This window comes from Ochotona curzoniae, unplaced genomic scaffold, assembly GCF_017591425.1.
Source record: "Ochotona curzoniae isolate NIBS_2020 unplaced genomic scaffold, NIBS_Ocur_1.0 scaffold_2453, whole genome shotgun sequence".
In the NCBI taxonomy this organism is placed as follows: Eukaryota; Metazoa; Chordata; class Mammalia; order Lagomorpha; family Ochotonidae; genus Ochotona; species Ochotona curzoniae.
In genome coordinates this window covers 30,807,916-30,831,739 of record NW_024467094.1, presented here as the reverse complement: position 1 = coordinate 30,831,739, position 23,824 = coordinate 30,807,916, and the positions used below count along the sequence as shown (strand labels likewise).

The window sequence follows — 23,824 nt, the reverse complement described above, 5'->3', positions numbered from 1 at the left end:
GAGTGCAAACCCCAATTCAATACCAGCTGCTTACTGAGGCACCACCCTGGCCCCAGCAGGTGGTGGCTCAAGTGGTGGGAAGAGCCCTGGAGCCTGAACACATCCTATGCTACCAGCTGGCCCCGCAGTAGGGCCTATATTTTGGTCATCTACTTTTTTTTTCTCTGTCTTTGCATTTTAAGACTTGTTTAACATTTATTTTTTTAAAGATTTTTTTTTTAATGATTATTGGAAAGTCAGATATACAGAGAGGAGGAGAGACAAAGAGGAAGATCTTCTGTGTGCTGATTCACTCCTCAGGTGTGTGCTGCACCAGCGGGAAGCCAGGAGCCTCCTCTGGGTCTCCCACGTGGGTGCAGGGTCCCAAGGCTTTGGGCCATCCTTGACTGCTTTCCCAGGCCACAAGCAGGGAGCTGGATGGGAAGTGAGGCTGCCAGGATACGAACTGGCGCCGGTATGGGATCACGGCACGTGCACGCAAGGTGAGAACCCTTTCCTGTGTGGAAAGCAGCATAAGCAGTAGCAGCTGATGGCTCAAACACTTGGGCCACTCCCACAGACATGGGAGACCTGGATGAAGCCTGATCCTGGTTCAGCCTGATCCATACTGGCTCTTGTGAGTACCTGGGAGGGGTGAACCAGTGGATGCAAACTTTCTCTGCCTTTCAAATAAATAGCATTTAAAAAAAAAACACACACACACACACCACAGCGGACTTACAGATGGCCTATGTACTCTAAGACTTTATCCCTGGAAATTAAGATTCCCTCTCTCCTTAGCCGCCCTTGCTGGGTCTCGTCTTGCCACGGATTCATGACCAACTGCCAGAAGCTGGTCATCATCCCATCCTCCTTTAATTGCTCACCGCCCCCTGCTGGGTGGTTTTCTACTGACTTGCTTTTTTTGTGTGTCGTAAACTTAATAGTCAGGTGAGCTAATGACCTAACCATCCAGCAGGACAACTCCTTGGACTGGGACGCAACAAAGCCCCTCTGTCTTCTCCCTGTGCCACCCGCCTCCTCCCTTGGTCACAGACACAGTGTTATGAAGAAGCTGCTTCGATGAGTTTATTCCAGAGATGCTGTTCCCTGTTCCCCAGCCCCAAGGAGTAAGAAAACAGGGAGGTACCAGTCAGGGCACGTGCCCTACAACTACAGCACAAATTGTGCCATCTAGCTGTTTAATGCAAGAAACTCTACTGCAGTGGTATGAAACAGGAGGATACAAGAGCTCTACGTAGGATACACTTTACAAGTATATGACCAGGGGCCAGCGCCAGGGCTCAACAAACTAATCCTCCACCTCCGAGAGCCAGCATCCCATATGGGTGTTGATTTGGGTTCTGGCAGCTCCACTTCCAATCCAGCTTCCTGTTAATGGCCTGGGAAAGTTGCAGAGGGTGGCCCAAGTCCTTGGGACCCTGTATCCACATTGGAGACCCTGAAGAAGCTCCTGCTTCCTGGCTTCAGAGCGACTCAGCTCTGGCCATTGCAGGCCACTTGGGGAGTGAACCAGCATATGAAAGATCTCCTTCTCTGAAAATCCACCCTTCTAACAAAAATAATTTTTTAAAAAGATTAATTTTTATGAAAGTCAAATTTACAACAGGATCAAACCCAGGCTACGGCAAATGACTCCCTTTCCTTCCGATAGATTCCTTAAAGAAAAACACCAACATTTATCCTACGAGTGACATCAATAAAGCCTTTAAAAAAAGATTTATTTTTATTGCAAAGTCAGATAACAGAGGTGAGGAGAGACAGAGAGGAAGATCTTCCATCCGATGATTCACTCCCTAAGTGACCACAGTGGCTACAGCTACACTGATCCAAAGCCAGGAGCCAGGAGCCTCCTCTGGGTTTCCAAACGGGTGCAGTGTCCCAAGACTTTGGGCCATCCTTGACTGCTTTCCCAGGCCACAGGCAGGCAGCTGGATGGGAAGCAGGGCCGCTGGGATTAGAACCGGAGACCATATGGGATCCAGGTGCATTCAAGGTGAGGACTTTAGCCGCTAGGCTGCCGCGCCAGGCCCATCAATAAAGCCTTTTGGGGCAGATGTACAAGTAGGAGGAATTAGGACAGGGCACTTTTTTTTTTTAATTATTATTTGAAAGAGTGATACAGAGAGTGAAAGACTGATAGGTAGGGAGCCCGAGAAAGAGAGAGGCGGGTGAGGATCTTCCATCAGTTCACTCCTTCAGTAGCCACAGAAGCCTGGGTTGGGCCAGGAACTCCATCCTGGTTTCCCAACTGGTTGGTAAGGGCCCAAGTGCCTGAGTCATCTTCTGTTGTCTTCCTGGACACATTAGCAGGGAGCTGGATTGGAAGCAGGGGAGCTGCTCGAATTGGCACTCTGATATGGGATGCTCTGGGTGAAACTGCTGAGAGTTGACGAAGTCTAAGTGCTTCCACTTCTATAGGATTTCAGCATCCAAAGATGGGCTTCTAGGTGGTGGTGCTGGAGAGCAGGTGGAAACTGCCTATTGCGGGTGAGTGACAACAAGTTTAGTCTTCCTCAGTCTGGTGGCTCTGAGATGCTCTTGGGAGTCAGGACACAGCATGCTGAGGTTGGTAAGGCATTAGGGAAGGAGTGGCACCTTAGGAGGCCTTGGTCAGCAGCTGCAGAAGGGAGAGGCCAGCATACAGGGCACAGAGGTGGGGGAGGGTGTCCGGATCCCACATGTACTGGGGGCCCGACCTCTGCACTTCCAGGCCACTCAGCCCCACCAGGGCTTCGGTGAGGGTCAGTTCCTCTTCCCCGAGGGAGGCCAGCAACTCGGGCCGCAAGGGGAAGACACCCTCTTTATCCTGCAGGAAGTTTTGCTCCATTGCACTCTCCACCTGGATGTAACCAAGACAGAATCAATAGGGAAAAACCGGAATCCTCTCGTCTCCTAACTCCGAAGAAATACCAAACAGGCTGCACACCCCTCTGGCTATGGCTCCTGCAATCCCCTCCAACTCCATCTGGATCTTTGATAGTGGGCAGCACATTGATTTTTGAGTCCCAGTGTATAGAGAGATAAACTGAGGCAGACTTAGAGGTGGTACAAGATTTGCTCACACACTTGCTGGGAGGTTCTCTGTCTTTTCTCCTAAGAGAAGCCTGGTCAATCTGGGTCACTGCCCAGACATTCACACTTGTACTTCTTATTGGGAAATGGTAAGAAGGAGGAGAGGTGAGGGGATGGGGCAGTGGACATGAGTGCACGGGATAAGCCAGGGGCTCACTGGGTTGCTCCTCTCTTTAGGCTAAATCTGCACCTTCCTGCTGGGGCTGGCTACTGCCTCCCAACTCAGCTGCTTGTTTGTTCTCACCAGCTTCAGCTGCACCGGTAGGATCTTTTTCTCCATAGATTTCACCAGCAGTTTCTGTTGGGCTTCACTTAGCACTGGAAAACAAACAAACAAACAAACAAGATGTGTGTTGCTGTGGCAGAGGGAACCGGGACTCCAAATGAGGGAATTTCCACAATTCCAATATTTCATTCATTCATTCATTGATGTTGAATGCTGGCTCTGTGTCAGGCACTTTGCTGGATGTTAGCTAAAGCTTGTACTATGTCAAGGAACTAACAGTCTTGTGGAGAAGACAAAGTGACATGTCAGTGTAATCCAGGGTGTTAAGGAGCTACCATGGAGGGTCTCCCTTGGTCTTGGCAGACTTCCTAATGGAACAAACATCTCAGCTTCAATGTGAAGGGCCCGGGGAGGTTTCCTAAGTGGAGAAATGGTCTATGCTGAGACGGGGAGAGAACGTAGGGGCAAGAACAGATGCTGTTATTCTCTGCAATTAAAGCCAACAGTATCAACCTTGGTGACAAGCTAAAGACCAGGGTTGTTTCTCTGGGTGTCAAGGGCATAGCATACTCTGTCCTTGACCAGGCTTTCTGCTTAAGTGGCCAAGTGAATGCTTAGGAATGAAATTAATTTAAAAAAATGTCAGTAAGAGGGTGAGAGCTTGGCGCAGTGGTTAAATAGCTGCTTGGGACCACAAACGGGGGTCAGCTCGGCCTCACTTTCAGCTTCCTGCTAATCAGAAGGAGCAATGGATGAAGGTTCAAAATATTGCATCTCTGCTACCCACGTGGGAGATTCCCAGTAAGTTCTGGGTTGCTGGCCCAGCTCTGGCTGTGGCAGGCATCTGGGGTGTGAAACAATGGATGGAAGATGTCTGTGTTTCAATTAAAATGATGTCTTTATAATGTAGATATGGGGGAGGTGGTTGACCTAGCAATGAAGTTACTGGCTAGGACGTCCTCATCCCACACTGGAGGGGCAGGCTCACTTCCTGGCTCCACATGGATCCTGGAAGGCAGTGCTGATGGCTTAAGGGGTTCCTGCCACCCATGCTGGAGATCTGGACTGAGCTCCTGGCTCCCCCCTCCTTGGGTTTTACAACTATCTAGGGAGTAAGCCACAGAAAGGGCACACACTCTATCTGTCAAACAAAATATTTAAAATATTATTGATACAGACTACTTAGCTGTGGTATGATGTGCCCAGTATTTATTAATTTAGGAGCTCATTCAAAGTGATTCATTCCTGCTACTGATAGGTCTGTAAACGATCTTATTTCCCACTTACCTGTTAGGGCCCCAAGGAAATAGAGGACGGCACCCATAGCCTCCTTGGACAGTAAGACATCTTTCGGGAGTGCCTCTAGGGTCACTTCGTGTCCTTTGTCTAGAGCCCCTTCAAGCTGTGGGGAAAGATGGGTGACCACTGATGATGACAGGTGGATTTGCCAACACGGCGCTTAGAACCCAATCATCCCGGAGGTGTGCTAACCCTCTTCCGGTCATTCCTATTCTGAGCTATCCAGTGGTGAGGTTCTAGCCTCTTGGCTTCCTTGGCCCCTGGGCTTTGGACACAGAAGAGAGAATCCATCAGGCCTGCTGCCTGCCCTCTGGCCTTATGAAGGAGCCTGTGCCTTGGACCATTATTGCTATTTACTCTTTGTCAGGGGATGAAGGTGACAGTTGGGTCACCGTGGGTTCTCATGGCCTCTGGTTACCTTCTGTCACTGTTAGATCCTCAGCTGGTGCCTGCCCCCCTTTCCTTCCCACACACCTCCCGTCCTTCCGCTTGGCCCCTCACCATGAGCTCCAGGTCTTGCAGCTCCTTTTTCTTCCCTAGAAGTTTGCTGAGGGAGCTGAGCAGGGAGCTTTGTCCTTCTCGGCTCAGCTTCTCCACTTCATGGGTCTCTCTTTGAACCTCTTCTTTGAGGGTTTTGAAGTCCTCGTGTGCCTCTCCTAGGGGATGGTGAATGTGGCCACCAGCTGGCCAGCTGGTACCCGGCCGAGCAGCAAGCATCCTCCCTGTGTGGCTCCACCCGGGCCTCCTCAGCAACCTGTGCCCTGCTCCCAGCTCGAGCCATATCGTGGTTAGCAAGTTGTCCACCAGCCTTCATGTGAGGGCTGGGGCGAGGAGGCAGGTGGGGCCCCTCGGGGTCATGGCACCCAGCTGTCAAGCTTCCCTGAGATCTCACCCCTCACCCTTTGGAAGGACACCTTTAACACCCTGTTCCCTAAGACTGCTCCCTTTCTGGGGAACTGGTGAAGGAGAATGACTTTGGCGAGTGCATGGCCGCCAGGACAGGGCTGTGCCTAAAGGAAGTGGGTCTGTCTGGGATGTGGGGCAGGGAGCTGTAGCCTGGCTCCCTAGGGGCCTGGCATCCCATGGCTATGATCAGCCTGCTTGGGAGATAACAAGTGCCAGAAAGTGATTCAAACTCCAGGATCTAGGACTCAGCCCCCCTGGCTTCCTCTGCTTCTACCCAAATCCTTCTCTTGCCACCTTTATGCCAAAGTCTTGGGGAAAAAAACAACATTCCTTACCAACATCAGATGCCTGGATAACTGAGAAAATAAGAACAACAAAACTGGTAAGAACGGAGCCCTTCAGCGTGGCAGCCCTCCCCAGGGGCAGAGCTACTGAGGGTGAGGGTTACATCCTATCCATCTTCCGGGGCAGGTGGAGGTGGCTCTCTGGTGGCAGGGCCAAGTTGGGAGGAGAAGGAAGGGGCACCAGGAGTGAGATGGCACTGCTGTGACTCAGGGTCTCCTGCCTTGGTGGCCGGGCAGCAGCCGTGGATGGCATACTGTACAAGCGCACAGGTGTGAGGCCTCCAGCACCCTGGCCTTCTTGTCCAAGGGCCTCCCCGCTCCCTCTCCTTCACTGTTGTAACTTGGGCCACCTTGCAGGGATGGGTATTGCTAAGACCAGCACCACCATCTTCCTTGTCCATCCCACAGAGAAGGAAAGAAGAAGGTGGGAGTTTCTGAGTGAGAAAGTCAGTAGAAGCAAAGGACGCACTTACGTGTGAACTTCTCTTCCGGCATTTCTAAGGTGGAAACAACGGCAACCGTCAGCATGAAACTCACTTTGCCTTTTTGTCTAAGGGGGCTCTCGGGGCACTTGATCTAGGCTCATTAGGAAAGTCAGCTCTGCCCCCCTCGCCCTCTGGGAGCACACCCTGTCTCCACATGGCCTTCCTGCTTCCAGGGGTGCCTTTTGGTCTCCCTCTAGCTCTCTGTCCCTTGTGGGTAGGGTTTGCATGTCTCTAGGTTTCCTGAAATTGGGGCTCGACACTTCCAGGGACTTGGGGACAAGGACAGGGCTCCTCGAGGGGTTGCTGTGTGCACTCCTGGGGAGGGGGGACACTCCAGCAGGGAATGCAGGACTGGGGCAGTGGTCGCACTTACCCCCGGGAGGGAAGGTCTGCATGCTATCGTTGCAGATGTGTGGAATGTCTGTAACGGACAGGGGAGGGAGAGCAGGATGACACTTCGCAGCCGCCCCATCAGTCCTTCTCCTAGCCCAAGCTCCAGGGCTCTGTAAGAACTGGGACCTCACCTCTCCCATCTCATCCAATGCCTTGAAGGAAGTAGTAAGTTCCTAAATACTAGTTCCTGCTTCCACCTGTGGCCAGGGATTTCTTCCGGGTGGAAGCGGTGCTTATACATTTTTGTACCCATTCCACCAACTCCCACCAAAGGCACCCTCAAAACCGGGAAATCCCTTCATGCCTCCCTACTGAGCGGCCCTGGGTTCCTGGCCTCCCTCATTTCCTGGCCACAAGAGGGAGCCAGCAGGCCTTGGGATTGCTGTGGGTCTTCCTCCTGCAGGGACAAGGTGCTGTCTGCTTACCCCACTCATCTCTGCCGTTGACCATCAGCTGTCGCACTCGGAAGGCTAGGACACAGCCTTTGGGTATGGTGACAGCCTCCTTGTGGTTCACAGATCCCTAGGGTTAGAAGAGGAAGATGTGTGAGTCCTAAGACTGGGGATGGGAGTGCAGAAGGAAAGAAGGAACAGAACAAGGGCTCGGGGCGCCTGGGGAGAGAAGAAATTGGGAAAAGTGTTGCCTCTGATCAGTTTTCTTCTGGGCTTGCAATTGGTGAGTGGGGCTTCCAGGCCCTCCTGTTCCTTTCCTGTGACATATTCTCTAACAACCTCTGTCTGTCTTCTGGCTTCAGATGGTGGAACCAAACTGGGCAGACCTGTGCCATCACCTGCCTGTGCACCTCTATGGCCCACCTCGAGCTCCCAGGCAGGCCCCGGTCCTGCTTATACTTTGCCACCTGTTCACTCAATTTAACAAGCCTCCGTGACTTAGCTCCTGCTCCCGGCTCCAAATCCCAAGCCAGTCCTGGCAGGCTCAGTAAAGTTAGGTGGATGGAGTGTTGCTTCTTCCCACTGGCTCTTCCAAAACCTGTATCCCCTGGACTTCAGCACACGTGTCTGCTCTGTGAGCAAGAACTCCCTGGGCCTTTCCTTGCCGCCGCCTCCTCCTCCCCTCCCTTCTCTGTTTTTTTCTCTTCCGGGATCAGTTGGCCGAGTGCATGTCACTGTGTGAGTATGAGGGGGTGCACGGGTGTGCATGACTGTGCGTGTGTGTGCACGCATCTACATTCCTGTGAACTTGACTCAGACCTGGAGCCCCAGTGGGGCGAAGAAGGGGAGGGAGAAACAGCCCTCTGCCTTGCCGGCTCTCTCCAGCGTGACCTCCTGCACCGTCTCCACCACCTCCATCACCACGTACAGGTTCTCTCCCCGGTCTCGCATCTCCTTCAGGAATGGGTGGTCTGCTGCCAGCTTCCTGCGGGAGTAGAAATGCCAGGGGGCTGTTGGGCACCTCTGCCCACACACGCTGTCTTCTTCTCTTGCATGCTGTGGCATTGGGGGAGGAGTGAGAGCCCCAGTCTTGACACACAGAGCTGCAGCTGACCAGGTGGGTCTGAGCTGCTTGGACTAGAAAATGAGTGTGGTGATGCCGTCCTCCAGGGTTAAGATAAACCATGATCACGTGGTGCGGCACCTGGCCGGGACAGGTGGAGAAGCAGGCGAGGGAGGAGGAGGAGGAGGGCTATTGCTTCCTCCTCCTCCCTTCCCTCTTTGTTTCTCTCCATCTCCTCTCCCCTCTCTTGCCGGTAACACCAGTTCCTCCTCACTACTTGCTCCTTCTGTGTGCTTCATAATGTATGCATCTCCGTGACCCTAAGCATTTCACTTCTTTAATCTTGCTACTTCCTCAAGTCACCACCCTCCTTCCCCTCACTCCCTTGGCCAATGTCTTAAAAAAAAAATACACCCACTCCATCTGTCTCCTCCCTCTCTACTCACTCCCTACTCCCCACTCCTGAATTCCTGACTGGCTTCCATTTCCTCTTCCCTGTGGAAACCATAGCGATTCCTCCCCAACCAGTCCAATGACCTTCCCCAGCAATGACGACACCAGGTCCTACTGAGCAGACCCTGCGCAGACCAGCATCTTCTCCCACTTTCCATTCGCCCTGTCTGACCCCGGATCTCCTATCTGTCTGATTAGGCTTCCAGGTTTTGCCTGTTCTGCCTGCATCCCATTTTCCCGTTGATTCGGTTTGCTGAAATGCTATGTCCTCTGAGGTTCTGTTCTCTCATCTCTGTTCTCCGTCCACTTCCCATTGGCTGTAACCTATGTGTGACTGCCCACCACAGCTGTATATCCTCTCAGGCCTTTCTTCTGAGCATCACATCCTTGTTCTAGCTACCTGCTGACCATTCTCAGGGGAGCCACAGGTTCAAACACCCAGCAGGAACCCATATCAGGTCCCTCCCAGAACCACCTCTGCCTCTGCCTCCCTGTTATCTGTCACGGGCCATCCCCTGGTCTGCAGTGCCACAGCTGGATGGGGTCTCAGGGTCCCCTCTCACGAAGCCCTCTGCCTCGTCCTGCAGTGTGCTGCAATGGCCCTGGCCGCTGTCCTCCCCTCGTCAGCCTGAGTACCTACTCCCAGCTCAGGTCTCCGTGTCCCCCCTCTCTTGATGCACAGTGCCACGCATGTCTTTCCCAGTCTGCCCACTTCCAATCCCTGTCTCCATCTGAAACACTTGCGCCATGTGGCCAGATTAATCATGAGACACATCAGAGCCTCAACAAGGCCGCTCCGTCTATAGGATGCAGGTGTTTCAATCACCTTGACCTGGCACTTGGCTTCTCTGTGGTCTGGCCCACATTGCATCACCTACCTATTGCACTCATATATTTTCTGCTTGGGTCACTGTGGCTATTCATGGTCCCTTATTGGTTTAAAAGAGTAAAACAAAACAAGAAGAGGGAGAGAAGGAGAAAGAGAGAGATCTTTTATGTTCATTCCTCCAATGCCTGCAGCCTCTGGGGAAAGGGCAGGCCTGAACCAGAAGTTCATTCAGGCCTCCCCACGAGTTCCCGCAGGGACCCAAGGATTTGAGCCTCCTCCTGGTGCCTCCCAGAGGGCATGTTAGCTGCAAGTTGGAATGAGAAGCAGAGATGGGACTTGAACCCGGTCACTCCAACATGAGATACAGTTGTCCCAAGCGGTGGCTTAACTGTTGCCCCAAGCTCTCATCCGTTTTCCTTCCTGCTCAGCCCTTGCCGCCAACATTAATTTTGAGAGTTCTTTCAATTGGGTGTCTTTGTGACATCTTTCTACCAGCTCTGCAGGTCCAACTTCTGCTCGCCTCTCAAGGCCTAGGTCAAGGGCTACCACCTGCCAGTGGTAGAACTTACTTTCCGAGTGAGAAGTCTGTCTGACCTGCCCCAAGACCAAGATCATTTCTGTAGCACTTACAGCGGCTTGCCTTGGATTCTAGTCACTGTTGCATATTTTCATCACACTTCTAGCTTCCAAACTTCTTGGACAAGGATGTGCCACATGAACACTAGCATGAGCTAGGGCGTTTTGCCCCCCAGGAGGCTTTCTGATAGCTGCCTGAGCTCCTCAGCCCTTCCTTCCGGCTGGCCCAATTCTCCCCTCCATCCAAGCACTACTTAACTACTACTTAAAAGTCAGCTTCCCGGCCAGGCCAAACATCCGGAGTACCAGACATCAGCATGGCATCAGCCACACCCTTTGTGCTGCTGGGGCAGCGCTCCTGAGGGCATGCCAAGTGTGTGCCTCACGCTGGGTGGGAAGCTTCCTTTATGGAAGCAACATGCCGTGCTCGGCCACAGGAGGGAGCAGGCCAGGGCGACCCCACCTTCCTGGTGTATTTCATAGTCCTAGCGCTGATCCTGGGACTTCATCATATTGCAGGGAAGAAAATCAGGGTCCCAAGAGATCACACCAGAAGTTCATATGGGCATTCTCATCCCACCTGTGGGGAGGCAGACAACCGCAGGGGCCAGCGGATGGCCTGGGTGCACAGGCATGCCGCACAGGGCAATGTCAGAGTGGTCCTATGGGCACAGGCCAAAGTGAAGGCTTCACTCTTTAGCTGACACTGAAAGCGTCCTTCCATGTGCTGCCCAACCCTGGTTCCCTGCTAGCCTCAGGACCCCCATGCGTCTCACCTCTCCTCATGTAAGGCTCCCAGGGCCTTGGGCGCCACACTGAGCGTTTGCACCTCCAGGGTGCTGTTCCGTGACAGCCCCGCCGTCCCTGTCACCTTCACCGTCTTTGGCACATCCACCTCTCCCTCCACTCGGGCATCTAGCATGTTCTTAAAGCCAAAGTTTCCAGAGTCTGTTGGATCTGTAGGAGGGAGGAGACAAAAGTGGGGGGGGTCTGTCCGAGTCTCACCCCTCGTGCCTCCTGCTGCCTTGGCCACCCACGTCTGGCTAGAGGCAGCCTCAGAGTCTTCCTCCCCCGCAGGCCAGGTGGCCACCCCCACCCCTGGGCCTTGGCAGCCCTCAGAGCCCAGGCCTAGGTTCACCTGAAGGGGCACTGCCAGGCTGCAGCACGTCCAGGAGGGTATAGTCAGTGCGGACGTATCGGGCCCCCCAAAAGAGTGTGCTCTTCCTCTTCCTCAGCACCAGGCAGAAGGGGTGGAAGCGTTTGAAGTCGATGAGGCTGTCAAGGGGTGTCAGGTCCCCCCGAGGGTTCAGCTGTCTGGCCAGGGCCCGGGTGACATTTTCAAACATAGTCATTGTCTCTGTGAGGGCGAAGTGGAAAGGGGAGAGGTTGCAAAGGCTGCCCAGAGGAACCGGGGCAGGGCCAGGCCGTGGCGGAGCCCCATCCGAGGTGTCTCCTTGGCATGCTGAGTGAGCCAGAGCTCCAGAACCCCCACACTGACTAGGCAAGCCAGTCCGACCCTTTCTTTTGTGTCTAGGGGACAAAGATCTTTCTCTCTGCACGCTCCTTCTCCTGGCAGACTGTTAACAGGAGCATTTTATCAGCTTCCTCTCACATCAGAAAACAACCTCAGGGAAGGGAAGTGGCCGCTCCTAGGGTGGGGAGAGCTGTGCACCTGCTCCTGTTGTCCCTTCATTGGGTACAATGAAGTGCACTCTGCCGCAGTACCCTGGCCCTTCCTATGCCCACCTCCTGGCTCTGGGGCACGGGCAGACCACTTCCCTCCAGGGAGCACCCGCCCCACGTAGCCAAGGGCTTTGACACTCTTGTGTTTGTTCCCCCTGCTCACCACATCCCTCCTCCTATCTGAAGAGGTGCCAGTCACCCTCTGGGACCCAGGCAGGGTCATTTCCCCATGACCCTTGCCCACATTCCCCTTAGGCAGCTGCTGGCTCCACCAGAGTTCCCAAGACACATTGGCCATCTCCTTCTGAAACACCTGCCACCTCGTTTGATCCGTTCCTATGCCTCTTACCCACTTGATTGGATCTGTCACATCCACAGCATCAGCACCACGCAACGTGCTGGAGCTCGGTGTATGTGTGTGTGGAAAGAATGAACACATGGAAGATTACAGCCCTGGGGTGAGAGGGCCCCCAGAGATGTGATGGCTGCGACAGCCAAAGGTTTACTACCTTAGCTCATTGCCTTTGAACTTCAAGTCCAGGCGCTCCAGTTGGGTGGCCAGCCGGCACACCCAAATTATCCCTGTGGGTGGGAAAGGGCAGCCCAGCTACCCTAGGAGCGCCCCACCTTTCCTGCAGGTGCCTCCTGGAAGTTAGGGGAGTGGGAGGCATGGGCATAAATGTGAAGAGTCATCCTACCAGATCCAAGGTGCCTTCTCGTCGCTCATTGCTGGGAGGGCCAGGATGGCCGTATAGCATCCTAGACCAGCTGGTACTGTGACGGTCTCACCCGAGAGGGGCTCACAGGGATACCCCTCCTTGTTCTCCCCAAGGCCTATCTCCCCCTGTGGGATTCCGGGAAGGCCCATGCCCTTCTGGTCCCACCCATTTTCCTACCCTCCCCTAAACAGGATCTGCCTCCTCTTACCAGGGAGTGGTGCTGGGTCCTGTCCACAGCTGGGTGTACGGGGATGGCGCGTGGCTCCCTTGGTCCCTAGGTTGAGTGAATGACTGTCCCTTGCCAGGACAGGCTGTTTTATACCTCTGGAGGCAGGGATGGAGGCTTTTAGAGACCCAATTCCCTCCTCCTGCTTCATTTCCGGGAGAACAGCATCAACCTGTTCCACGTGTGCCCTGCCCCAGGCCCTGGGCACTGGCCTCCTGAGGGCTGAGGGGGTGGGTGGAGAGCTGCCAGGCAGGTGCCAGCGTGGGTGGGAGCAGCCAGGGCTGGGAAAGAGGTGACAGCTCAAGGCTGGCCCATAGTCACAGTGGGCTGTGTGTGCAAGGGCGTGTGTGTGAGTGATGAGAGAAGACAGGCTGTCAGTGTCATGGGCATCAGGAAGTCCTGTTGTCGCCTTGCAGGTGCAGGTGTGATAAGGGGATGAGAAGTCCTCTGTTGGCCAGCAAAATCTAGTAGAGACTCAGACTGGGCCTGCCTCCTCTTCACACAGCAGGGCGTGTCTCTGCAGCTCCCTCCCTTTGTTTCAGCTCACAGGCAGCCCCAAGTGCCCCTAGACGTGAGGGTCTAAGAAGGCTTGGTATTCCATGACACTGTTTCCCATGGGACAGCATGTACCATGCAGGCACCGACAGCGGAGATGCGTGGCGTGGGGCACAGGGAGACAGTTGTGTCCCCCTTCTCAGAACTGTTCTCTGCTTCTGATCCAGCTCCCTGCTAATGCACCTGGGACGTCATGCCTGATGCCCAAGTGCTTAGGTCCCTGCCACCCACACACGAGACTCAGTTGGAGTTCTCTGCTCCTGGCTCCCATCTGACCTAGCCTTGCCTGTTTTGGGCTTTGGGGATGTTAATCAGAAGATAAAGATGTGTCTCTCCCCTTCTTCCTAAGTCTTTAAACAAATCTTTAAACAGAACAAGGTAAAACCTTGCCTAGCTGCCTCTCTGGCCCCTACCCTCTGCCACTTTGGCTCGTCTCCCTTCCCAGACATCTCTGACACCTCTTCTGACAGCTCTCTTAGCACAGCCAGAGAGCTCTCTGCCCCGGGGATGTGTGTGGTGTCATTCGGCCCCTGCCTCACCTGCACATGCATGTTAAAAGGGGCAGCGTGCGTTGTGGTCTTACCATCTCGAGGTCTTGTTTTTCCAGGTTCTTCCTCTCCATCTCATGATCAGTCTGTTGACACCTGCATCAGCTCTGCCTTTCGTCAGCTCCAGGACCCGCCCCATCAGCAGTCCACCCTGCTTTGGTGCCTTGGGCACACTTCTGGGGCTTTTATTTGTTTTAGATGTGTTTGTTTTAAAGGCAGAATCACAGACACACACACACACAGTTGCTGATGTGCATCCTCCAAATGGCTGCAATAACTACTGCTGGGCCAAGCCGAAGCCAGGAGCCAGCCAGGAGCTTCATCCGGGTCTCTCACATGGGTGCTAAGGACCTAGGCTATTGAGCCATCATCCTCTGCTGTTTTCCCAGGCACATTAGTGGGGGGCTAGAATGGAAGTGGAGCAACCAGGACTTGAACTAGCCCCCATTGGGGATGTTGGTGTCTGAGGCAGTGGTTTAACCTAATGTGCCCCGACACTGATCCCTGGGAGTTTGTTCCTGGTATCTCCTCCCATTTATTCTAGCCAGGGTTTCTGGTCCAGCTCATCTTCCCAAGACATGGAGAACAGTGGGTTTGCAAAGTCACCCACATGTCTCTTCTCGCAGACCCCAAGACTGCACAGCCGGCTCACTCTCCTCTGACCCCCAGGCTTTCCTCCTTTTGTTTCTCTTGTTCCTTCATCCTCTGTGACCTCAGAGCACTCCACCAGCCCTCCTGCAGTCTCCCTGCCCAATCCCCCATTGCCCCAAACTGCCTAACCGTCTTCCAGGAGGGGACTTTGAGGGTTTCACCCCGGGGATCAACCAGAGTGAAATCTTGTGCTTTTGTAATGACAACATCCACATTCAGGCTTGTTCTTTATGTCCTTCTCATGCAGGATGCTTTTACATATAAAATATAAATATTATATAATATATAACAATATAATATATAAATAATATATAATAAAATACAATATAAATTTTATTAATATAACATAACATATAATACTAATAAATACATCATATAATACATAAATATAATACTTTTACATTGTATTTATAAACAATATAGAATAAATATGACATAAGTCCATATATAGATGGTATATATATGTGGTATATATAGTATATATGTATATATAATATGTTTAAATATATTTTATTTGAAACTCAGACATACAGAGAAAACGACAGATGTTACATCAGCTTGTCCACAGGACTGGAAGGGGAGCAATTAGGATGTTTTTATTTATTTCTTTGCTTCCTACACCTGTGGTCTTAGGGAGGGACCAGAGTCACTTTAGAATCCAGTTTCCTCCTTGGAGTACTGGTGTATGATCATGAGGAGATGGAATAAAATTTACCTTGCATTGGAGGAGATTTAAGTTTAGTACATCAGGGCTCCCTAGCCCGGGGAAGAGCAGCTTAATGTTGAAATTGGAGGCACTGAGGCACAAGGCAGGCGTTGCTCTCTGCCTCCCTCTGGTGGTCAGTCAAGGTATGTGCTGAGAGATCACTGCTGCCAGGCGACCAAGGCAGGGACTTTGATTTAAAGGAAAGGGTTGAGTTAGGACAGGAAGCCTCCTTAATGTCTTTCTGTGACATATAATGTATTCCAGACAGACACCGATGGGGAATTGCACTATTTTCTTTTTTTAAAAAATATTTACTATTATACACAGATGGGGGAGAATCAGATCTTCCATTTGCTGGTTCAGCTGGCTGCAACTGCTGGGGCTAGCCCAGACAGAAGCCAGAAGCCTGGGGCTTCTCTCGGGTTTCCGCAGGGCCCAGAACTTGGACATTTTCCATTGCTTTCACTGGCACATTAGTAGGGAGCTGGATTGGAAATAGAGCAGCCAGGACTAGAACCGGTGCCGTTATGGGATGCCAGTGTCTTAGGTGGTGGTTTTACCTGCTATGGCCAGAGCTGGCTCCTCTCTTTTATTTTTTGAAGTCATATATTTAAAAATTATGAGTTGGAAACACAGCTAGACACGGAGAGGGCCTGTAATGGCAGGCTCATTCCCCACACTCTGCAATAGCCAGGTCAAGACCAGCACCTGCTCTGAGAAAGAGGAGGTGGAATGGTTAGGGATGAAGATGGAATGGAATAAGGGAGAAAGGCAGGGAGAATCCTGTCCATTACCGTGAGTGTTTCGAACCTTGTATGGGAGGTTGGAAGTTTGGGGTCCACTTAGTGAGCTCTGCTTAGATAAATGATCCTTTCTAAGCAGAGGAAAAAAATTCATAGTATTTTTTAATCCAGTGAATGTCTTTGAGGTTACTTACCAGATTTCCAGGTCCATTTTGGAGCCCAGGACCTCTTCAACCTCTGGCTGAGCAGGCACTGCCCTTCAGGCAGCTGACTCTGTGGCAGGCCCATGCTGATACAGCAGGAACAGGTGTCACAGCTGCTGTCTCCCTCCTGGCTACAGCAAGAGGCTCTGCCTTCTCACTGTCACTGCTGGGCCTTCCCAAAGCTCCCAGAACCTTGCTGAGGGAATGGGTCCCGTACTTGCTTGGTCAGCACATACACTAAAGTTGGAACGAGACAGGGTCCCAGGGTGGGGAAGCAGATGCAGAGATGAGGAGGGAGTTCCTGGCTCCCAGCTTCAACTTGGCCCAGCCCTGGCTGTTGTAGTCATATGGAAAGTAAAGCAGCTGGTGGAAGATCTCCTTCTCTGTTTCTGGGTTTTTCATGTAAACAAACAAATATCGAGAGACACAGAGAGATGGAGAGAGAGAGAGACAGGCTCCTGCATGGAGCTTCTGAAGCTAAGAAAGGCTTGGAGTCCCACGTCCTCTCTATCTTTAACAGCTCCTCCAGACCCATACCCAAGCCCTGCTCTGCTGCCCCAGCTGTGACTGCTGCTGGGGATCGTTGGCAGATAAAATGTCTGAAGCGTGGCCAGTGCCATGCCACAGTGTGTCACCATGGCAGGTCTCCCATGTGGGCGACAGGGACCCAAGCATTTGGCCATTGTTTTGTTGCTTTTCTAAGGAGAGAGCTGGATCAGAAGTGGAGCAGCCGGGACACGAACTGGCATCCATGATACGCTGGTGCTTGCAAGTAGAGGATGAGCCTGTTGAGACTGCCGACCCCAGGAATTCTTTCAAATGACCTTTGTTAACAGGTGTCTGCAGTTTGCTGACCTTGTGAAAAGCACATTGTAAACTTTTATTACAAATTTAAAAATGAAGTTCTTCAAAACAACCTCTATTTGATCAGACAGGAAATAATGTAGAAACCTTTTGTACTGAGAAACAGACACAGGCACACACATCATTATCCAAAAGACACATCTTTAGGTGAATAAATCAAAGCACCACACTGCAAAGAACATGTGGACAGTCCCATAATCTGGTCAACGGGCAAAGAGCAAGCTGGCATCCAGTCACACTCATTTCTTCTTGTGGGGTGACTACAGCAGATGACGGTGTTTACTCAGCCTCGAACGGGGTGAAGTCTCAGCTGGTGGAGCTGCTGCTTTTGTCTCTGCCATCCTGTGCCTTAGGACTTTCTGGAGGCCGAGGGGGCTGCTGACCCTCTCCACTGCCGTCCTCTCTGGACTGTCTCTGGAAAGGAGGCTGCTGCACAGTTCTGCTCTACAACCCGGATGCAGATGCCGCCCCACAGGTCTCCCTTGCTCTCTGTCCCCTCGTGGTCAGCAGTGCAGTAGGGCCTGGCCTGTGGGAGTCCTCCGGGATCCCTCACTGCTCTCCCTACTCTCCTCCCCGTGCGGGTAAGTGCTGGTCACTGTGTGGAAGATCCCTACGCACAGCTGCAGTCGCTATACTGGGGCTCCACCAGGGCCTGAACACTGGCTGCCTCCCCTCCACACCCTTTTCTGCTTCAACAACATCACATTCACAGTCCCTCCATCTCCCACACTACAGAGGCAATTACTTATGGCAGTACAAATATGTCTTCCCTGTAATAAAACCATTTCCAAGGGCCCAGTGCAGTAGCCTAGTGGCTAAATTCTTGCCTTTCATCCTCTGGGATCCCATCTGAGCACCTGTTTGTATACTGGCTGTTCCACTTCCCATCCAGCTCCCTGCCTGTGGCCTGAGAAAGCAGTCAAGGACGGCCCAAAGCCTTGGGACCCTGCACCCACATGGGAGACCCGGAAGAAACTCCTGGCTCCCGGCTTTGGATTGGCTCAGCTCTGGCCGTTGTGGCTATTTGGGAAGTGAACCAATGGACAGAAGGTCTTTCTGTCTCTCCTCTCTGTGAATCTGCTTTTCCAATAAAAATGAGTAGCTGCCAAACATTTTTGAACAAGGAGCTTTGCATTTTTGCTCTGCATTGGCATCCATGAACTGTGTGGCTGGTCCTCTTGGTATCATCGGGCCTAACTGGGAGGCCTGGCACACCACACACTGCACTCAACTCACCTCTCGCCCAGCGCCAGCAAGCAGAGGATGCTGCTGGCCGTGACTGCTCACATCTCTGCCTCCTTACCCTAAACTGGCTTGCTACGATCAGGCCCATCCACCCTGCAGAGGTGGGAAGTACGTGCGTGTGGGGGTTGGGGTTGGAGCCTGGTCTCCTGGCCCAGAATACCCACTTTCGCCCAGCTCTCTCTCAGTTGAAAGCACCTTAAATAGGGGCAGGCGATTTGGTGCATATCGTGGTTTGCTTGGGACACCTTCACCCAACACTGGGACGCTTGGCTTTGAGTCTCTGTTCCATTCCTGACTCCATCTTCCTGCAGGCAAATGGAGCATGAACGGCTAGTGGGGACTCTCCATCTCTTTGCCTTTCAGGTTAAAAAAGACATGTATTTTTTAATGGCCCGGCGGACATTCAGCATGTTAAGCCACTGCATGAGATGACTAGTATCCCGTATGTGCACCTGTTGGGAGTTGAGGCTGCTCTGCTTCAGATCCCGCTCCCTGCTGATGCGCCTGGGAGAGCAATGTGGGACGCCCAAGAACTTGGGCCCCTGCGCCCCTGTGGGAGACCCTGCTGGACCTCCTGGCTTCTGTCTGGCCCAGCCCAGGGCTGTTGTAGCCATCTGGGGAGTGAACCAGTGGAGGGAGGATGTCCCTCTCTCTTGCCTCTCTATCTTTCAAATGAATAAAATACTCTTTAACAGCTTTTTAGACGAAGCCTCCTAGATCAACTCCCTTCCACCCCAACTCTGGCGCTCCTCCTCCGTGGCTCCGCCTCCTGGACGCAGCTCCGCCCACAGCCGTCTTGGGCCCCGCCTCCCGCCCCATAGTTCTTCACTACCACTCAGCCCCGCCCCGAGCCTTGCCGTCCGCAACCCCGCCCACTCTGCTCTAGTCCCGCCCCTGCCGCTCCAGCCCGCCCCTCGCCTCGAGGCCTGCGCACTGCGTGCTCTGATGTCATCCGTAGCCCCGCCCCACAGTGCGCGCTCTCGCGGGCGGTTCTCCGGTTCCTCAGCCGCTCGTCCCCTACCTCACCCTGCAGCGCCCCGTTTCAGGCCGGGGTACAGGACGGTGGTGCCGGGGACCGCACCCCTTTGCACCCGCCTCGCTTTGCGGCTCCCCCGACTCCAAGGCACAGGTCTGGGACTCGAGTCCTGCTCCTTTCCTGCAACCCCACTTGGAAAGGTGGTTCATGGTAGGATTACGAGTGGGCTGTGCGGGATGCTCGTCTCCTTGCAGTTTTCAGTGGGCGCGGAGGACCCTGTGGAGGGAGAGGGCCGCGCTCTGTCACCATACATGGCTGCCCTAGATGAACTTGTGTTTGCACACACCCTCCTGCACCCGGGTGCTGCCCTGGGGCCTTAGCCCAGTGGCATCTCAGGACCTGGTCCCTGTGATTCCTGGTCCCCGACAGAGATGAGAATGGAGGGTGTTAGAATATCTGCCATTCCTATAACAAAATATCAGAGACTGTTGACTTATGAATAAAAGGTTTATTTAGTTCACAGTTTTAGAAGTGGGAGGTCCAAACAGCTTCAGGCGTGGTACATCCCGTCATAGCAGGTGGCATCTTAGCAGGAGCATGTGTGAGAAGAGCATGGAGGGATAAGAAGTCGGGAGGGAAGTGGTTTTGTACACAGCCTTTCATCTAAGATCCCTCCCTCTCATTAGTTCAAACATCTCTGCAAAGAAAGCTTCAAGCTCAACCACCGCCAGGGCCTGGCCACCTCTTCAGTGCCCCCATTGCTGCTGCCATTGCCGCTCCCATCGCTGTTAGTATGCAGGCCACCTGCTATCTCTGTCCTTTCCTTTCCCACTACCAAGGATTCTGAGTCTAACAAATCCAGCCAAAGGGTAGACTCTCTTCAAAATCAGGCATCTGAGATAGTGTTGGGAGAAACAGAGAGAGAGAGAGACCAGATATTTAGGAGATATGGAGTCTACAGGGTGGGGTGGGATGAGGGGCTGGGTGGCGTTGCAGAGGAGGAAATGGGGCTACAGGGTAGGGTTCTCTCATCATTACACCACTGTGCTGAAGGTAGAGGATTCCTCTGAGCGCACGGCTACCACCGGGGCCCTCTTGGGCGGGTGTCGGGTCTCATCCCGGTTCTGCCACATATAGTGGACCAGATAAGCCACCACTAGCATCAGCCAGCCCCCCATGGTTACCAGCAGGGCCATATCGGTGCTCCGCTGGGCCCCACCACGTCCGATCCCACACAGTTCTTCCTCCCCTGCCAGTAGCAGGAACTCCTGTCCGACCAGGTCTGGTCGGGCTCCAGGGCCACACACAATGCCTGTCCCAGTGCCTGGTGCCAGCCTCACTTGCCTGAGCACTTCCTGGAGGGCACAGTCGCAGTGCCATGGGTTGGCAGAGAGGTTCACTTGAATCTGTAGCCCCACGAAGGCCTCCACAGGCACTGAGGCCAGCTGATTGGCAGAGAGATCAAGGAGGTGCAGGGTACCCTCCAGGCCCTGGAAAGCAGCCCCTGAGAGGTATTCAAGGACGTTGTGGGACAGATCTAGCTCCTCCAGGACAGGCAGGTGCTGGAAGGCGCCAGCTGGCACCAATGCCAGCTTGTTGGCATCCAGGTAGAGCTTGCGGGTGTCGTTGGGGATGCCAGAGGGCATGGAACTCAAGCCTGCCTGGCTGCAGCGGAACGTCCGCTCACCAGCTTCCTCTGCCACATAGCAGCCCTGAGGAGGTGCCTGGGGGCTGGGCACAGTACCCCCTGTGCCTGTCAGCAGCAGGAGGGTCAGGAGGCAGCTGGTTGATGGGAGCAAGGCCATAGGTTGGCATAGTCCTGGAGTGGAGCAGGACCTGGGGGAGAAAAGACCAGGAAAGGGAAGAGTCAGTCAGCAACCCTGTCCCCACTGCCAGTGCTGCTCTTCTTGGGGCCCTCTGTGGTCTTGGGCTGCCACCTTGCCTTGGGGACTCTCTCAGCTGGAGAGACTTTCTTGTTCTCTTCTGTGGGTCTCTTGATCTAGGACTCCTCAGTAGGAGCCTTGAGTAAAAAGGTCTCCCAGGCTTGAGCCTCTGCTAGGGCCTCTTGATTCTGGATGGTTAACCAAGAGTTTTTAGCCCAATACCCTGTTGGTCATTCCAGATCTTGGGGTCTCTAAACTTCTGTCTTTGCCCATGAATTGATTTCCCTCAATAGAATGAAGTCTTTTCCCTCCTACTTCCTATCTAGGTGGCTGCCAACTGGGCCAGGTGGGCAGCTGAGGGTCTGATTGGCACTAGTAAGAAGGGAGACAAAGAAGAGCAGTGCTAGGACTTTGAAGTGTCCAGCTAGACAAGACACCTGGGTACAATGTACCTCTGGCTCCACAGCGCTTTCCCAGGAGCATCCACCCTTCCTGCCTGCTCCAGCTCTGTCCTCTCTGCCCTGCATGCCCTCCCATCCTCTCCCTCTTCCCAGCTTCTCACCCCTGTTGCTGGCAGAGCCTTCAGAGTTGTTGCCCTCTCCCCAGGAGTGCTTGCCCGGCTCTGGAGACCCCCTTCTTCCTCCAGATGTCCTGTTTGCGTGAAGTTGCTGGGTGCTGGGTGCTGGGGGCTGGGGCCCCGGCAGTGTTGGGTTTCCTGGCATATGACTCTGGGCCCCAGGTGTCGGATACCTGAGCCATGGCCTGGCCAGGTGATGCCAAGAGAGGGCAGATCCTGGACCCTGATAAACTGCTGGGAGACCCCAATTCTATTCCATACCTGTGGCCTCCACTCCCAAGATTGCATGTTGCCATCTTGCATCATCCCTCACCCAGCAGAGGCTGAGACTATCTTCCCAAACTTCTCTTGTCCAAAACCTGGCTGGATAGTAGGATCCTTGCTTGGCAGCCCTGGTGAGCACAACAGGATGGGCCCTAACTCACCATCCGTTGCCTCCAGCAATCTGTATCCCCTCAGCACCATCTTTCCTCCTACTGGCCTCTGCCCTGCCACCTTTCCTATTGCACCCTCTTTCCCCAGACTTTTTCTTAGAAATGTTGTCTCCTGGCTCCTCACAGTGCCCAAAGCTCTTGCCGCCAGGGGGCGCTATGGTTCAATTTAGTTTGTATTCCATGTGATTAGTGGATAGTAACTGGGAATTGGAAGGCCTTTGGATACTCTGCCTCTGTTGCTCTGGAGACTGGTTCCCTTAATTCCCTTGGCCCTCAGATCCACACCTTGCCACCCTGTAGCCTTGTCTTCTGTGGTTCCATTCCACTCATAACAATCTCCCATTTATTCTTGAATTTAGAACCTCAACTGATCGATAGATCTCTAAGGAATGGACCATCTAATTTGGTCCTCTTAGGATACAGGCAGGTAAACTGAGACCAAGAGTATGGAGTGTGAGCACAACTACACGGCAGGTCAGTGGCCACATTTCCTGATTCCTCCAACCCCTTTCCATTCCCGTCAGCACCTCTCTTTCCCCTATAGTACCCTTGCCATGTCCTGTGTAAGCCTGTAATGCCTGGTGATGTTCACAGTGGAGTAGGGACCCCTTGGGTCACTCCTGCTAGGTGAGATGGGTGGAGGGGAATAGCGGCATGGGGTATCACAGAGCCTGAGGAGGAGAGATTTGCCTGAAGGAAGATGAGGTCAGATGGTGTGCAGAGCTTTCTGAGGAGAAACACCTGGCTGGATTTTGTAAGAGGTTGTAGGTGAGCAGGACTGGACACATAATTGCCAAGTCCAGTGAAAGATAAAATGTGGGGCGCTTTGTGCAAGAACTGTTAAGGATTCCATGGCAGTGGTAGCAGAGAGTAAAATCAAGCGTAGGGCACTTGTGACCACAGAGCTGGGGCCTTGCACAAGTGCACAGGCTGCTCGTTCTCGAAGGCCAGCCTGTGGCTTACCTTTGAACAGGTAGTTTCAGAAACACATGGTGTCGGGGACCAGATGATATCAGCTCTGGGATATCAGATGATATCAGTCAGTAGTCACCCTGACTCATCGCTCTGATGTCAGCGGGGGTATTTCTCAGACTCACATTGGTCCAGAGAATCGGGTAAGATTCGTTTTCTACATGTGGGCAGGAGAAGCAAAAATTTTCTCTGCGTGTTGCTAGTGAGGCCAGGCACTCTGCTACTGAATGGTTGGGTGTCCATTTTGGGGCAATGGTGGATTATGGGGTAGAAAGCTTGGGGAGTCCCCTCATCCTGCTGTTCTCTCATTTTGGTCAGACAGTTTAGCTGAGCCCCATGGGCTGGGCCTGGTTGTTAACAGCCAGTTTATCTCTTTCTCAGACCAGGGCAGCTGCTAGCAGAGTAGGACTGAACTATTTGGCTCGGCAGCTGTAGGAGAAGCAGGTGGTGGGGGCTTGGAGGAGATGCAGATGTGGTTCATCAAGGGCAGCTAAATACATCACTCAGTAAAGAAGCAGGATGTCAAGAAGAGGAGAGTCACAGTTAGGACAGCATACCCCTCCCCTGTGGACCGACAAAGGTTGAGGACGAAATTCTTCCTCTGCCGTCATTCATTCATTCACTCATTCATTCATGATTCCTGCCAGCCCTACAGGGTACTTCTAAAACTTTGTAGGAAAATGGATTTAGAAGATAAGTTTATAGGGTGGCCATTTAGCCTAATGGTTAAGATATGGGTCAAGATGCCCATGTCCCATACCAAAGTGCCTGGGTTCACTTGTTGGTGCTAGTACTTGA

At 53.1% G+C, this 23,824-nt stretch overlaps 2 protein-coding genes across 4 annotated transcripts; both read right to left on the bottom strand.

Moving 5' to 3' along the window:
* Nucleotides 1-2,599: 2,599 nt before the first annotated feature.
* Nucleotides 2,600-11,393, bottom strand: GSDMA (gasdermin A). Of its 3 annotated transcripts, XM_041001250.1 has the most exons (12): nucleotides 11,180-11,393; nucleotides 10,818-10,998; nucleotides 7,940-8,105; nucleotides 7,154-7,250; nucleotides 6,705-6,756; nucleotides 6,479-6,494; nucleotides 6,324-6,333; nucleotides 5,842-5,862; nucleotides 5,102-5,256; nucleotides 4,589-4,703; nucleotides 3,320-3,393; nucleotides 2,600-2,842 (listed from the first exon to the last, which is right to left on the bottom strand). In XM_041001250.1, exons 1-12 carry the CDS (start codon nucleotides 11,391-11,393, stop codon nucleotides 2,600-2,602), a joined length of 1,344 nt encoding a protein of 447 aa, XP_040857184.1. The 3 variants fall into 3 exon arrangements, with proteins under 3 accessions (XP_040857184.1, XP_040857182.1, XP_040857181.1); XM_041001248.1 differs by lacking the exon at nucleotides 6,479-6,494 and having other exon boundaries at nucleotides 6,324-6,347; nucleotides 6,709-6,756; XM_041001247.1 differs by lacking the exons at nucleotides 5,842-5,862; nucleotides 6,324-6,333; nucleotides 6,479-6,494 and adding an exon at nucleotides 5,500-5,514 and having other exon boundaries at nucleotides 5,102-5,283; nucleotides 6,709-6,756.
* Nucleotides 11,394-19,657: 8,264 nt separating this feature from the next.
* LRRC3C (leucine rich repeat containing 3C) lies at nucleotides 19,658-20,995 on the bottom strand. The gene has a single exon (XM_041001005.1). The coding sequence runs from the start codon at nucleotides 20,963-20,965 to the stop codon at nucleotides 20,195-20,197; it is 771 nt and encodes a 256-aa protein (XP_040856939.1). The 5' UTR covers nucleotides 20,966-20,995; the 3' UTR covers nucleotides 19,658-20,194.
* Between the last annotated feature and the right edge of the window lie 2,829 nt (nucleotides 20,996-23,824).